Raw genomic sequence first — 12,537 nt, 5'->3', positions numbered from 1 at the left:
ATCCCCGGCTTTACTCAGTGGGTTAAGGATCCACTGTTGCCATGAGCTACAGTGTAGGTCGAAGACTCAGCTCAGATCTGGCATTTCTGTGGCTGTGGTGTAGGCCGGCAGCTGCAGCTCTGATTTGACCCCAAGTCTGGGAACTTCCATATACCACAGGCACCCCCCCCCCCAAAAAAAAAAGCACTAGGAGCATGTCTTGTTCTAATATCTGGTCTTTGATCCTCTCCCTGACACAGGGCTCCTAAAACCCTTGTATATTCCTAAGTGATAAGAGCACTAGGAGGAGTTCCCATCGTGGCTCAGTGGTTAACGAATCCGACTAGGAACCATGAGGTTGCAGGTTCGATCCCCAGCCTCGCTCAGTGGGTTAAGGATCCAGCGTTGCCGTGAGCTGTGGTGTAGGTTGCAGACGTGGCTCAGATCTGGTGTTGTGGTGTTGCTGTGGCTGTGGTGTAGGCCGGCGGCTACAGCTTCGATTGGACCCCTAGCCTGGGAAGCTCCATATGCTGTGGAGACAATAGAAATGACAAAAAGACAAACAACAACAAAAACAAAAAACAAAAAAAAGCACTAGGAACATCTTTCGTTCTAATGAGGTAACAAAGGCTCCTGGATGGCTCCTGGTTGGGAGCTGGTCACCTGGTGAATAACCCCTTCTGTCTGAGCATGTCTGGGGGGTTCTATCAACCCCATCTCCAACCCCTGCTTGTTTTTCAAATTTTATTGGAGTATAGTTGACTGACAGTGTGTATAGCAAAGTGAATCTGTTATATGTATGCATATATCCATTCTTTTTTCCCATATAAGTTATTACAAACTATTGAGTAGACCGCCCTGTGCTATCCAGTAAGTTCTTGTTAATTATTTCTTTTTATACAGTAGTATGTATATGTTATTCTCATACTCCTAATTTATGCTCCCCCCACCCCCACCCCAGTTTTTCCTATGGTAACCATAAGTTGGGTTTTGTTGTTGTTGTTTTTGTCTTTTGTCCTTTTAGGGCCACACCTGCGGCATATGGAGGTTCCCAGGCTAGGGGTGGAATCAGAGTTACAGCTGCCAGCCTACACCACAGCCACAGCAACGCCACTTCCAAGCCGCGTCTGCAACCTACACCACAGCTCACGGCAACACCGGATCCTTAACCCACTGAGCAAGGCCAGGGATCAAATCGCCAACCTCATGGTTCCTAGTCGGATTCGTTTCTGCTGCACCACAATGGGGAACTCCATCCTGTGGTAAACATAAGTTTGATTTTGAAATCCGTGAGTTTTTTCTGTTTATAAATAAGTTCTTTTGCATCACTTTTATTAGATTCCACAGATAAGTGGTATCACATGATATTTGTCTTTCTCTGACTTACTTCACTGGTATGATGATATCTAGATCCATCTGTGTTGCTGCAAATGGCATTATTTCATTCTTTTTTTTTATGGCTGATCAATATTACACTGTATTCATGTACTGCTTATTCTTTATCCAGTCCTCTGTGGATGGACATTTAGGTTGTTTCCATGTCTTGGCTGTTGTAAATAGTGCTTCAGTGAACACCTTGCTGCATGTATCTCTTCAAATTATGTTCTTCTCCAGATAGATGCCCAGGATTGGGATTGCTGGATTATGTGGTAGTTCTATATTAGTTTTTAAAGGAACCTCCATATTGTTTCCCCTAATGTTTGCACCAATTTACATTCTCATTAACAGTGTAGGAGGGTTCCCTTTTCTCCACACCCTCGCCAGTGTTTATTGCTTATAGAATTTTTGGTGATGGCCATTCTGACTGGTGTGAGGTGATACCTCATTGTAGTTTTGATTTGCCTTTCTCTAAGAGTTAGTGATGTTGAGCATCTCTTCTTGTGCTTCTTAGCCATCTGTCTGTCTTCTTTGGAGAAATGTCTATTTGCATCTTCTACCCCTTTTTTGATTGTGTTGTTTGGTTTTTGATATAAAGCTGCATGAGATGGCTATATGTTTTGGAGATGAATCCCTTATCCATTGCTTTCTTTGCAAAGATTTTCTCCCATTCTGTGGGTTGTCTTTCTGAGATTTTTTTCATAGTTCCCTTTGCTGTAAAAAAAAGCTTTTGAGTTTAATTAGGTCCCATTTGCTTATTTTTTGTTTTTATTTTCATTTCTCTAGGAGGTGTATCTGTAAAGATATTGCTGCAGTTTATGTCAAAGAGTGTTCTGCCTATGTTTTCCTCTAGGATTATTGTAGTATCCGGTCTTACATTTAGGTCTTTAATCCGTTTTGAGTTTATTTTTGTGTATGGTGTTCTGACTTCATTTTTTTGTGTGTAGCTGTCCAGTTTTCTCAGCACCACTTATTGAAGAGACTGTGTTTTCTCATTGTATATTCTTGCCTCCTTTGTCATAGATTAGATGACCATAGGTCCATGGGTTTATTTCTGGGCTTCGTGTCCTGTTCCCGTGATATATATTTTTGTTTTTGTGCCAGTACCATACTGTTTTGACTACTGTAACTTTGTAGTATAGTCTGAAGTCAGGGATTCTCCCAGTTCCCTTTTTCTTTTTCAAGATTGCTTTGGCTATTCGCTGTCTGTTGTGTTTCCAAGCAAATTTTAAAATTTTCATTCTAGTTCTGTAAAGAAAGCCATCTGTAGTTTGATAGGAATTGCATTGACTCCGTAGATTGCCTTGGAGAGTACAGTCATTTTGACAGTATTGATTCTTCCAACCGAAGAGCATGGTGTATCTTTCCATCCACCCCTTCTTTGAACATGGAGATCTGGGAAGGGAGTCTCAAGTGGGTTCCTCCTGTGCTCTAGCACCTTCTAGTGGCCATCTGCTCTACTGCCACCTCTCAGCCCTCCTCCTGCCTCCTCCCCCCCCCGCCCCGGGCTCCAGGGGCTGCACTGGCTTTGGGCACCTGCCAGCCTCATTTTGTTCCTCCTCTCCCTCTAAGCATGATGAAGTGCCCTAGAGAGGGGTGTATTTCTCTCTCAAAGTCTCCCAGAGCACTCACCCCTCCCTAAAAAACACCACTACTTTGTTTTTTTGTTTGTTTGTTTTTTGTTTTTGTCTTTTTGCCATTTTCTTGGGCCGCTCTTGCGGCATATGGAGGTTCCCAGGCTAGGGGTCGAATCAGAGCTGTAGCCACCAGCCTACGCCAGAGCCACAGCAACGCTGGATCCGAGCCGCAACCTACACCACAGCTCACGGCAACGCCGGATCGTTAACCCACTGAGCAAGGCCAGGGATCGAACCCGCAACCTCATGGTTCCTAGTCGGGTTTGTTAACCACTGCGCCATGACGGGAACTCCCAACACCACTACTTTGAATCAATCAGCCCATGCCCCTTCATTCCTGTGACCTGGCTTTCAGTTAGGACCTCTGGCAGGGAGGGGTGTGGGGAATGAGAGGAGGAGGCTCAGATGGAACACCAAGCCATGATTAGAAGCTGAGAATGTTCAGCCCCCTCCCTACCCCAAGCTTCCAGAGAGGGGAGGGGGGTTGGAAATGGAATTAATAATTGATCATGCCTACGTGAGAAAGCCTCCATAAAATTTCAATTGTAGGGGATCTGATGAGCTTCCAAGTTGGTAAATACATCCACACCAAGAGGGCAGTGTAGCCCATCTCCAAGGAGACAGAAGCTCCAGTGCACAGGACCCCACCCCAGACATTGCCCTGTGTATCTCTTCATCTGGCTGTTTGTCTGTATTACCTCCAAAGGCCATCACGTTGGGGATTAGATTCAACATGAATGGAAGGGCACACAAACACTAGGTGTATAGCAGAGGGACACCTACTTAATGGAGGGAGTGGATACGAACATTTAAAGGGTACCAGCCCTGTCTTCAAGGGCACTCTGGCTTCAATGGAAAGAACCGCAGCCCAGTAATTCTGAATTCAAATCCCAGCTTCACCACTTTTCCATGCTATAACCCTGGGCAACTTCTCTAAGCTTGGTTTCATGGTTTTCTCCAGTGAAAATGGGAAAATGATACTCACACTGCAGATTCATGGGGCAAATCAGAGAAACGGATATGCATCTTTGGTGCTATCCATGACACTTGGTAGGTGCTCCATAGAAGTTACACTATCACACACACATCCCTTTACAAAGTAGGCAAAAGACAGCTATATGCTCAATTTACAAACACAAATTAGGTAGAGATGAAGCAGTCCTGAAAGGACCGGATTGAGGAGGCCTCGGATGTTAACCTAAGGTTCAGGCACCTGAACTTTGGTGAGCAGCGGGAGCCAGGGAGGGTTTCTGAGCAGTGGCAGTGTCATGAACAGAGCTTCCTTTGCAGAGGAAGATCATTTTGGTGGCCCAGAGAGAGGGAGAAGGTGGGAGATGGGAGAAAGGAAGTCATAATCTCCTTTCTGCCCCCGAGGTGTAACTTCACGCATCCGCCTTCCCACCCCAATCCCCTGAGGCTCTGCCCTGCAGCCTGGGCACCTGGAACTTGGTTTTGAGGCCTGCTTCCTTACAGCCCATGACTCATGCCCCAGGGCCACGCGTGCCTGGCCGCTCAGCCTTCGGAGGCCTAGCCTTGTTAATGATGAGCATCTTGCTGTGCCAGCCAATCAGACAGTAGTCAGGGACTGGCTGGAGGTGGGGTGGGAGATCTGATTGCTTCTCAGAGACAGCTGATGGAGAGAGGCAGAAAAGGAGCAGGCCTTGGCCTCTTGGGCCTGGCTGTCCATCCTGAGAACTTGGAATTTGGAAGAAGTGCATCCAGCCAGCCTGGCAGACACCAAAAATCACAAAATGACCAGAACCTAATTCAGGCTGATAGATTCAATGTTCCTCGAATGTGTGGTCCTCCTTCCAAATAAACCTGCCATATGGGATTCTGTGGTCCAGTGGCTCCAGCATTGATTTTTTATGGTCTGCAGCTCTCGGGTTTGCAAAATGCTTTTTCTAAAACAGGAATTGAGAAGGATAAAGTCAGCAAAAGCAGCACATTTCCGCAAATTTACCTTCTTCTCTACCCCGTCTGCTCCCCACCGCAATCAGGGAGAACACCAGTGTGTACAGAAGTGGAGCTTGGCAGGAAGAGGTCTCTGGAGGATGGGTAGGAACAAAAGCAAGCCCAGCCTGGAGGTTTGATGAACGCTGCTAAGGACTGAATTTAGAGTCAGGGAGATGGAGATGGGTTCATTCATCCTACACGCATTTCCTTGGGGCCTTTCTCTGTTAGTCTGTGCCAGTTGCTGGGGGATTTGAGACAAATAAGACCCACTCCAGCTCCTTGGGAGCTCAGTATCTGGCATAGTCTTCAGATCTTCAGATAAGAAGGCAATTACACCCCTGTATGATGGCTGCAACAAGATGTAGTGTTAGGCCAGGAGGAAGTGATCACATATCTGGGAAGCAGGGCTTCCTGGAGGAAGTGCCATCCAAGCCCGGATTTGAAGGCTGAATCACTAGCAGACAGGTGGGGAAATGAATAGCTTATGCCAAGGCATTTTGGTAGGCAAAAGCAGAATGTGTTTTCTTCTGGAGATAATAAGTGATTTCTCATCTCTTTTTTTTCTTTCTTTCTTTTTTTTTTTTTTTTTCCTTTTTACAGCCCAACCTGTGGCATATGGAGGTTCCCAGGCTCGGGGTTGAATTGGTGCTGCAGCTGCTGGCCTACACCAAAGCCACAGCAACGCCAGATCCAAGCTACATCTGTAAACTATACTGCAGCTTGTGGCAACGCCAGATCCTTCACTCACTGAGCAAGGCCAGGATTGCACCCACATCCTGAGAAACACTATGTTGGCTTCTCAACCCCCTGAGCCACAGTGGAAACTCCCAAGTCATTTCCGTTGTTGAGACATGGGGGGAAAGGAGACAACTGATGGGAGATGAGGTGGGCCATGCAATCAGAGGCTAAAAAGAGGGTCAGGACTAGGAAGAGTGGATGTAGGTCAAAGCAGATTAAAAATGGGTTTGGGATTTGGATTGTAAGTTAACAGGAAAGGTTGAGGGGTATCAGATGGGCTCGTAGCAAAGCAACAAAAATACATATACTTTACCTGTATTCTCTCATTTAGAGCTCAGAACAAACCTCTGTTCAAGAGATTATTCTTTTTTTCATCTTAAGATGTGGAGATGGAGATACAGAGATAACAGGTGACAAGCCCAAGGTCTCACACTTGGTAAGTGCTGGTTTCCAGGGCTTGGGGAGGAGGAATGGAGAGTTCGTGTTTAATGGCTACAGAATTTTAATTTGGGACCATCACTTGGCAATGGGTGGTGGCAATGGCTGCCCGATAAGGTGAATGTACCTAATGCTATGGAAAGGTACACTTACAAATGGTTGAAATGGTAAATTTCATGCCATGTATATTTCACTACAATACCAAGACAGAAAGAAAGAAAGAGAGAAAGGGGGCATGGGAAGATGCAGGTATCGTATCTGCGACGGCAGATGGGGGGTGTCCTGTCTCGCATGAGGAAGAGGTAAACCACAGGAGGGCTGAGAACCTACTCCGCAGCTCAGGGCTTGACTGGGGGCAGGTCTCATGGCCTTTCTGGGAAGACCGAGGAAGCTGGCTGATTCACAGATTTCCTCCAGCGCCTGTCCTCTGTCGTTCTGCCTTATTAGGAGGGCTTGGCTCATGCAGAGGATGCGGCCAAAGGCACAGAAAAGCCAGGCCTTCAACGTACTAGACATTTCCACACCCTTTGACTTGCAACTGTGCTGCAGAAGAAGGCCTTCCAGGCATTATATTGGTGTGGGTCCCCGCACAAAACAAATCCCACAAACCAGGTCACAGAGGAAAGTTAAAGAGTCCATTTCACAAAGGTGTGGGCAGGGCGGAGGGAACCGAAAGGCAAGGGTCCAGCGCCAGCAGGATTTTTCCCTTAGAGGGAAAAATGTTTGCGGGACCCTGCGAGAGCCTGCATGGGGAAGGTGCCTTCGGTAAGGACAACCCAGCAGGAAGGGAGCTTGGGAAGTGACCACCCCGACCTCTCTCTCCTCCTGGCCTCAATCTCCTGCCAAGGACTCCCACTAACCAAGCCTCACCGGAAGCCAGAGGACAGGGAGCCCATCAGAGGCATCCTCATCGGCTAGCCTCCAGGGCCTGAGCAGGATGGTAAAACCTGGCAAGGAAGTCAGAGGGGCAAGGAGTTGGGCGGAGTCAAAATGAACTGGCACCAGACTCTCCAGTGGCTTGGCCAGAGCTGCTGACACGCATCCTGCCTGGATCACCACCACCACCACCCTCTTTCAAAGGCTCACCCTGGGTTTAGGATGGGAAGAAGCTCTGGGCTCCTTCAGGCCTGGAGGGGAGCTGTGTGGTTTGCTGGAAAGAGCCCTGCTTACTCGTGTAAAACATTGGCCAGGGGCCTAAACCTCCTATCCATGCATTATGCGTACATTCATTCAGGCATTTGTTCAGCCAGCATCTCCTGAAAATGACTCAGTGCCAAGCCAGGGCTCGGAGGCACTGGATGAAGAAATGTGGAGCAGCCCAAGCCACCCTCAGCTTTAACTTGTGAAATATGCCTAGAGCCAGACACAGATGGGGTCCCTCCACCAGCTCTGTGACTCTGGGGACTACTCTCAGACACCTCCTCTGTAATACGGGTCTGCAACCCCCTCTTCTCCCCACAGCTGTCCTGACAATTCAGAGACCATGTCCCCCAAAGCAGGAGGCACTGCACCAGGCAGGGAGTAAATGCTTCACGTTTGGGAATCAATGGCCTTGTGGACAGGCATCCACTGCCCTTCACCCATTCACCACCCTCTTACCCTGTTTTGCTGCTATTGTCATTATATTGTACTTGCATTTGTTGGGGTTTTTGTTTGTTTGTTTGTTTGTTTTTCTCCCTCTCTCCCCATCTCTCAGACTGTAAGCCTAGGAGGAGAAGCTGCTGGCCTCTAGCACCTCCCGGAATCCCCATGCCTTGAGGCTGAGTTTACAAATGCCAACATTTATAGTGGCTCTGACCTCACAGGCACTTAATCCTGAGGACAGCCCCGGTTGGTAGGCGTCAGCACTAGGCCCATTTTATAGATGAACAAACTGAGCTCAGAGAGGTTAAGCCACTTGCCCAAAGTCACAGAGTTGATTAGCGGCAGAGTTGGACTTTGAACCCAGGAGTTTGGCCATCAAATCCAGCTCCCGTCCACGGCTATCAGAAAGAGAATGCGGGAATGAACCCACCAGGCCATCAGTGCTCGCACGGCGGATGCCCGCCTGTCCCCTCTCCTGGCCGCGGGGGCTCGCCGCTGGGACAAAGGCCCTGCGGAGGCCGGACGTGGGCCAGTCAGGTCTGCGCGCCGGGAGGCGGGAGTTGGGACCGGCCCTTTAAGGGGGGCGGGCCGGCGGCGCGGGGGGCGGGCCGGGGGCGGGCCGGAGGCGGGCGGCGGCGGCGGCGGCGGCCGGGCCGGAGGGCGCGCGGAGCGAAGGGCGGCGGCGGCTGCAGCGGCTCGTGCTCGGCCCGGGTTCTGGATCGCGCTCGGCCCCCGGCTCCCGGTCCGCGTCAGCGCGCCCCGTGCATCCCGCGCCTCCAGCCCTCGCGCTCGGTCCCGCAGAGGAGCGGCCATGCCGCCGCGGCGCAGCATCGTGGAGGTGAAGGTACTGGACGTGCAGAAGCGGCGGGTGCCCAACAAGCACTATGTGAGTATCGCGCGGCCCCCACGCCCCCTCGAGCCGGTGCCCTGCCGGGGGCAACCGAGAGCCCCCCGGCTCTGAAAACTTCTGCCTCCTGCTCTTTCTCCCCCACCTCCCCTTCTCTCCCCGCCTCGGCCCTGCTGCTGAGCTGCCCGGGTCTTTCCCGGCTCCTCCCTCTCTCCCCCTCCCCCTCCTCTCTTTTGCCCTGTTCCGCTCTTCCACCCGCTCCTCCCGCCTCGCCCCCACCTCGCCTCTTTGCCGCCCCTTCCCCTCGCTCCCTGTGTCCCCTACTCCCGTCCTGCCCTTCCCAAGTCTGGCCCCAGCCGGTGTAGGAAACAGACAGAAAGAGAGAGAGGCGCCAGTTCCCAGGCCGCCCGCCCTGTCCCTCCTTGTCCGGAGGCGCTCAGACCCGCAGTGCCCAGCCACAGGTAGCCCCACCAGGGATCGTCAAGTTGGTTCCCCCCTTTCGGAGGAGCCAGGCCGAGCGGTGGAGGTCTCTGCGAATGGATGTTTTGAGTGCCTGCAGCATGAAAAGGTTCACAAAAAACCCCGGAAAACAAAACCAGTCTCTGCCCCTTCTCTCCAGTAACTTCTGTTTTAAAATGTATTAAAGTTTTCTCCTGGTAGTTCCCTGGCAAAATAGGAATCGTGTTTAGTGCTGGCGACGACTTGAGAAAATGGGCGGGTAGCATCGTTTTGCGGATGGGAAAGCTGAGGCTCCAGGAGACTTCGGGTTCTGGAACAAGGCATTCGGTGTTCCCTGCCTCTGGAACGTGTGCCTGGGGCAGGTGGTGATCCCCTAGATGAGAAATGGTTTCCACGGAGTCTTGAAGCTGAATCTGTGGGTTCAGGGGGCCTCTCAGGGGCCCGAGAGGTTCTAGGTGGAGGGATAATGGGGCTGTGGGTTGGTGGGCCCAGGGGAGGCCTTGGGGAGGCCTCTCCGGAGGAGGGAAGAGGGCTGTGGTGTCTCTGGTGGTGAGAAGGGGGCAGTGGCAGCGCCCTGCTGCAGAGAAGTTAAGCAGGAAGGAAAAAAGAGCAAGAGGGAGGGAAAAAAAAATCCTAACAAAGAAGTATAGAACAATAAAGAGCAAGGGGCGTTGGCTGGCTACATTCAGCGCCTTGACCTCCCAGTAAGTCGTCTTTGGATCTCTTTTCTTAAGAGGCTGCTTCTTATAAAGCAGATCTACAAGCTCTCCATGAACCGTCTGTAAAATTCTGAAAGGAGATTGCCGGGGATCCACTCTGCGCTCCCTTCGAGAAAGGGTGTGCTTTGTGAGCCTGTATTGTTATTGGCTGGGCAGCTAGTTATTTAAGCCTTAGCCAGGCGGTGGGAAGCTGTTTCCTGGACCTGTGGCATCTTTAAATAGGGTGAAGTTTCCCTTGATTCCATAGTTGGGCTAAATTGTCTTTTTTTTTTTTTTTTTTGGTTAACTGTTTCAAATGCTGCCAAATCTGGGTTTCTTGTTTGAGCCTGTTGAGTGTGTAACTGAGTTGCTTCTTTGGTATGAAGATAGTTTTTACCAACATGGCAACGGGAGGCGTTCTCAAATTCTCCATGCCACCTCCCACCGGATCTGTGAGCTGGCAACAGCAGAGTACATGCAGCCACCAAGCACCAGGCATCGTCGTCCACTCACACTCTCCTGTCCCCTCTTGTCACACGGCGGTCAAGCACAGGTTCTTAAGCCTACTTGACGGATGAGGAAACTAAGGCTTAGAAAGGTGAGGTCCTACGCCGGAAGTCACAGTCAGGGCCGAGCAGGGATGGAAATCAAGTCTGTTTCACCCCCAAAAATGTTGTTCTTCCAGACCACACCAATTTGCAGGTTTCGTACCTCAGGGTGTCTCTAAGCAAAGTCCCCTGAAAAACTGCCGTCATTACGGAGTTCCCGTCGTGGCTCAGCAGAAAGGAATCTGACTGGCATCCATGAGGACACAGGCTCGATCCCTGTCCTCGCTCAGTGGGTTAAGGATCCAGCATTGCTGTGAGCTGTGGTGTAGATCGAAGACACAGCTCAGATCCCACGTGGCTGCGCCTGTGGCGTAGGCCAGCAGCCACAGCTCGGATTCGACCCCTACCCTGGGAACCTCCATATCCGCAGGTACAGCCCTAAAAAGAAAAAAGAACAAAAACAAACAAACAAAAAACTGCCATCATTTGTGACCACTCTGAGGCTTTTCATTCTCTGCTTAGATCCCTGCCTGCCTGTTTTTTAGAGGTTCTGCGGCTTTGAGGGGCATCTTTCTAAGCCTTCAGTCACTTGTTAGGGGCCCCTTCAAACAAGTCTCTGAATATTCACATGGATTTGTGTTCAGATCTTGGCGTCACGACTTGCCCAACTCTCAGTTTCCTTGTCTGTAAGTGGGGGTAGTAGTGCCCACTTCCTGGGAGAAGGACATGTGACCAATAGGGTTGACATTCCAGAACCGTTAGATGCCTGTCTCCCTGCCCTGTGGTATCCATGTCACTCTGTTTGGGAACATACCAAAGTCACATGAGGAGGAATTTCACCATGAACTTGTTTTGCTGCATGTGGGTTTAGTCACTCTTTGTGATTCAAGAGGGCCTCCCTCCTTTTGAGCTAGTCTTTTGGGTTCATCAGATGAAGAGGGGTGGTGGGTTGACCTGAAGCCCTAGTCACCCACATCCACAGAAACAGAGAAAATTAGGTGCTGTGATGGCAGGGGACCCACCAGAAACTTCCAGTGACCCTACCCCTGCTCTCAAGCCATACCTGGCCCTGCCACTCTGGGAAGAACGGGCACCGAGGCAGCTACTGCCGTGGGCCCGGACTTTTATCCTCCCTTCTGAAGTTGGCCCAGCCACTCTGGAGAGACAGCATGAGCAGGAGAGGTGGACAGCCCTAGGCTCTGCCACTTCCTCCTGTGTGACCTTGAGCTGGTCGATTTACCTCCCTGAGCCTCTATAGTCCAGAAATTGTAAATACTGCCACTACCCTCTGGTGCAGAATTTCTCCTCTCAACACTATTGATATCTTGGGCCAGATCCGTCTTTGTCGTGAGGGCCTATCCTGTGCGTTGTAGAGTATTCAGCAGCCTCTCTGGTTTCTGCCCGCTAGATGCCAGTAGCATCGCCCTCCCATTTATGACAAGCCAGAATGTCTCCTCACGTGTTTCCAGAAGGGCAGTGTTTCCAACCACTGCATGAAAACACACAGGTCAGTTTCAGAGGGTTCCCCACCACCTGCTCCCCATTTGCAGCTGCCTCCCCTCTACCTGCTCACCACTTGGTTGCCTGGGAGGGAACAGGTCACAGGTGCCGCAGATCTGGTTGGAGAACTACACCTGGAGTTCGGGGCTGCCCATCAGGACTGGGCACCTTGTTCCACCTGAAATGGCATCTGCTCCAGGATCAGGGCACCTATCCTCACTGTGCCTGGCCCCGACCTCCTTCAGCTGCGGGCAGAGACATCCTCGATGGGCCCAGGGACAGAACCAGGGACCAGGGCTGGAAAATGCAGGGGCAGGAGCTCCCAGGGCCTCTGAGATCCCCACGGGTGGGTAGGGATTATTGTGGACAATAATATCAACAATATTATTATTTGGAGAGAGCTACCCTGGAGCCACTGTCCTCTGTCTATCTGTTGGCCTTTCTGTGCCAGCATCTCACCTGCCCTGGAGCCCATGGCTTTCTGAATGAATGGAAAGAAGGCTTTCAAGGGCCATACCCTGGGGGACCCTCCCCAGCTGGGTTATCTTCTGGCTTGAGGGGAGGAGGAAGTGCTCCCTGTTTTGCAGGTTTTATTTGGATCACCCCATTTCTAGCACTGGAAAGGGATATACAGAAGCCTTGGGGTTAGAAGAGAGTGTCCGGGGAGTTCCCATTGTGGGGCAGCAGAAACAAATCTGACTAGTATCCATGAGAATATGGGCTCGATCCCTGGTCTCACTCAGTGGGTTGGGGATCCAGCGTTGCTGTGAGGTGGT

General features: G+C 50.8%; 1 protein-coding gene across 2 annotated transcripts in view; it reads left to right on the top strand.

The window, feature by feature from the left end:
* The first annotated feature begins 8,374 nt into the window (after positions 1-8,374).
* The window catches only part of SH3PXD2B (SH3 and PX domains 2B), a 122,735-nt gene continuing 118,572 nt past the window's right edge, over positions 8,375-12,537 (top strand). The window contains exon 1 of one of the 2 annotated variants that reach the window (XM_047788749.1): positions 8,375-8,595. In XM_047788749.1, coding sequence (XP_047644705.1) covers positions 8,521-8,595 — 75 coding nt within the window. In that variant the 5' untranslated portion in view covers positions 8,375-8,520. Of the gene's footprint in view, positions 8,596-11,693; positions 11,769-12,537 lie in introns of those variants that run through there. The other variant, XM_047788831.1, reaches the window with a different exon arrangement.

Source organism: Phacochoerus africanus, chromosome 1 (genome assembly GCF_016906955.1).
Source record: "Phacochoerus africanus isolate WHEZ1 chromosome 1, ROS_Pafr_v1, whole genome shotgun sequence".
In the NCBI taxonomy this organism is placed as follows: domain Eukaryota; kingdom Metazoa; phylum Chordata; class Mammalia; order Artiodactyla; family Suidae; genus Phacochoerus; species Phacochoerus africanus.
The sequence above is the reverse complement of the archived record's forward strand: the minus strand, read 5'-3'. Positions and strand labels throughout refer to the sequence as shown.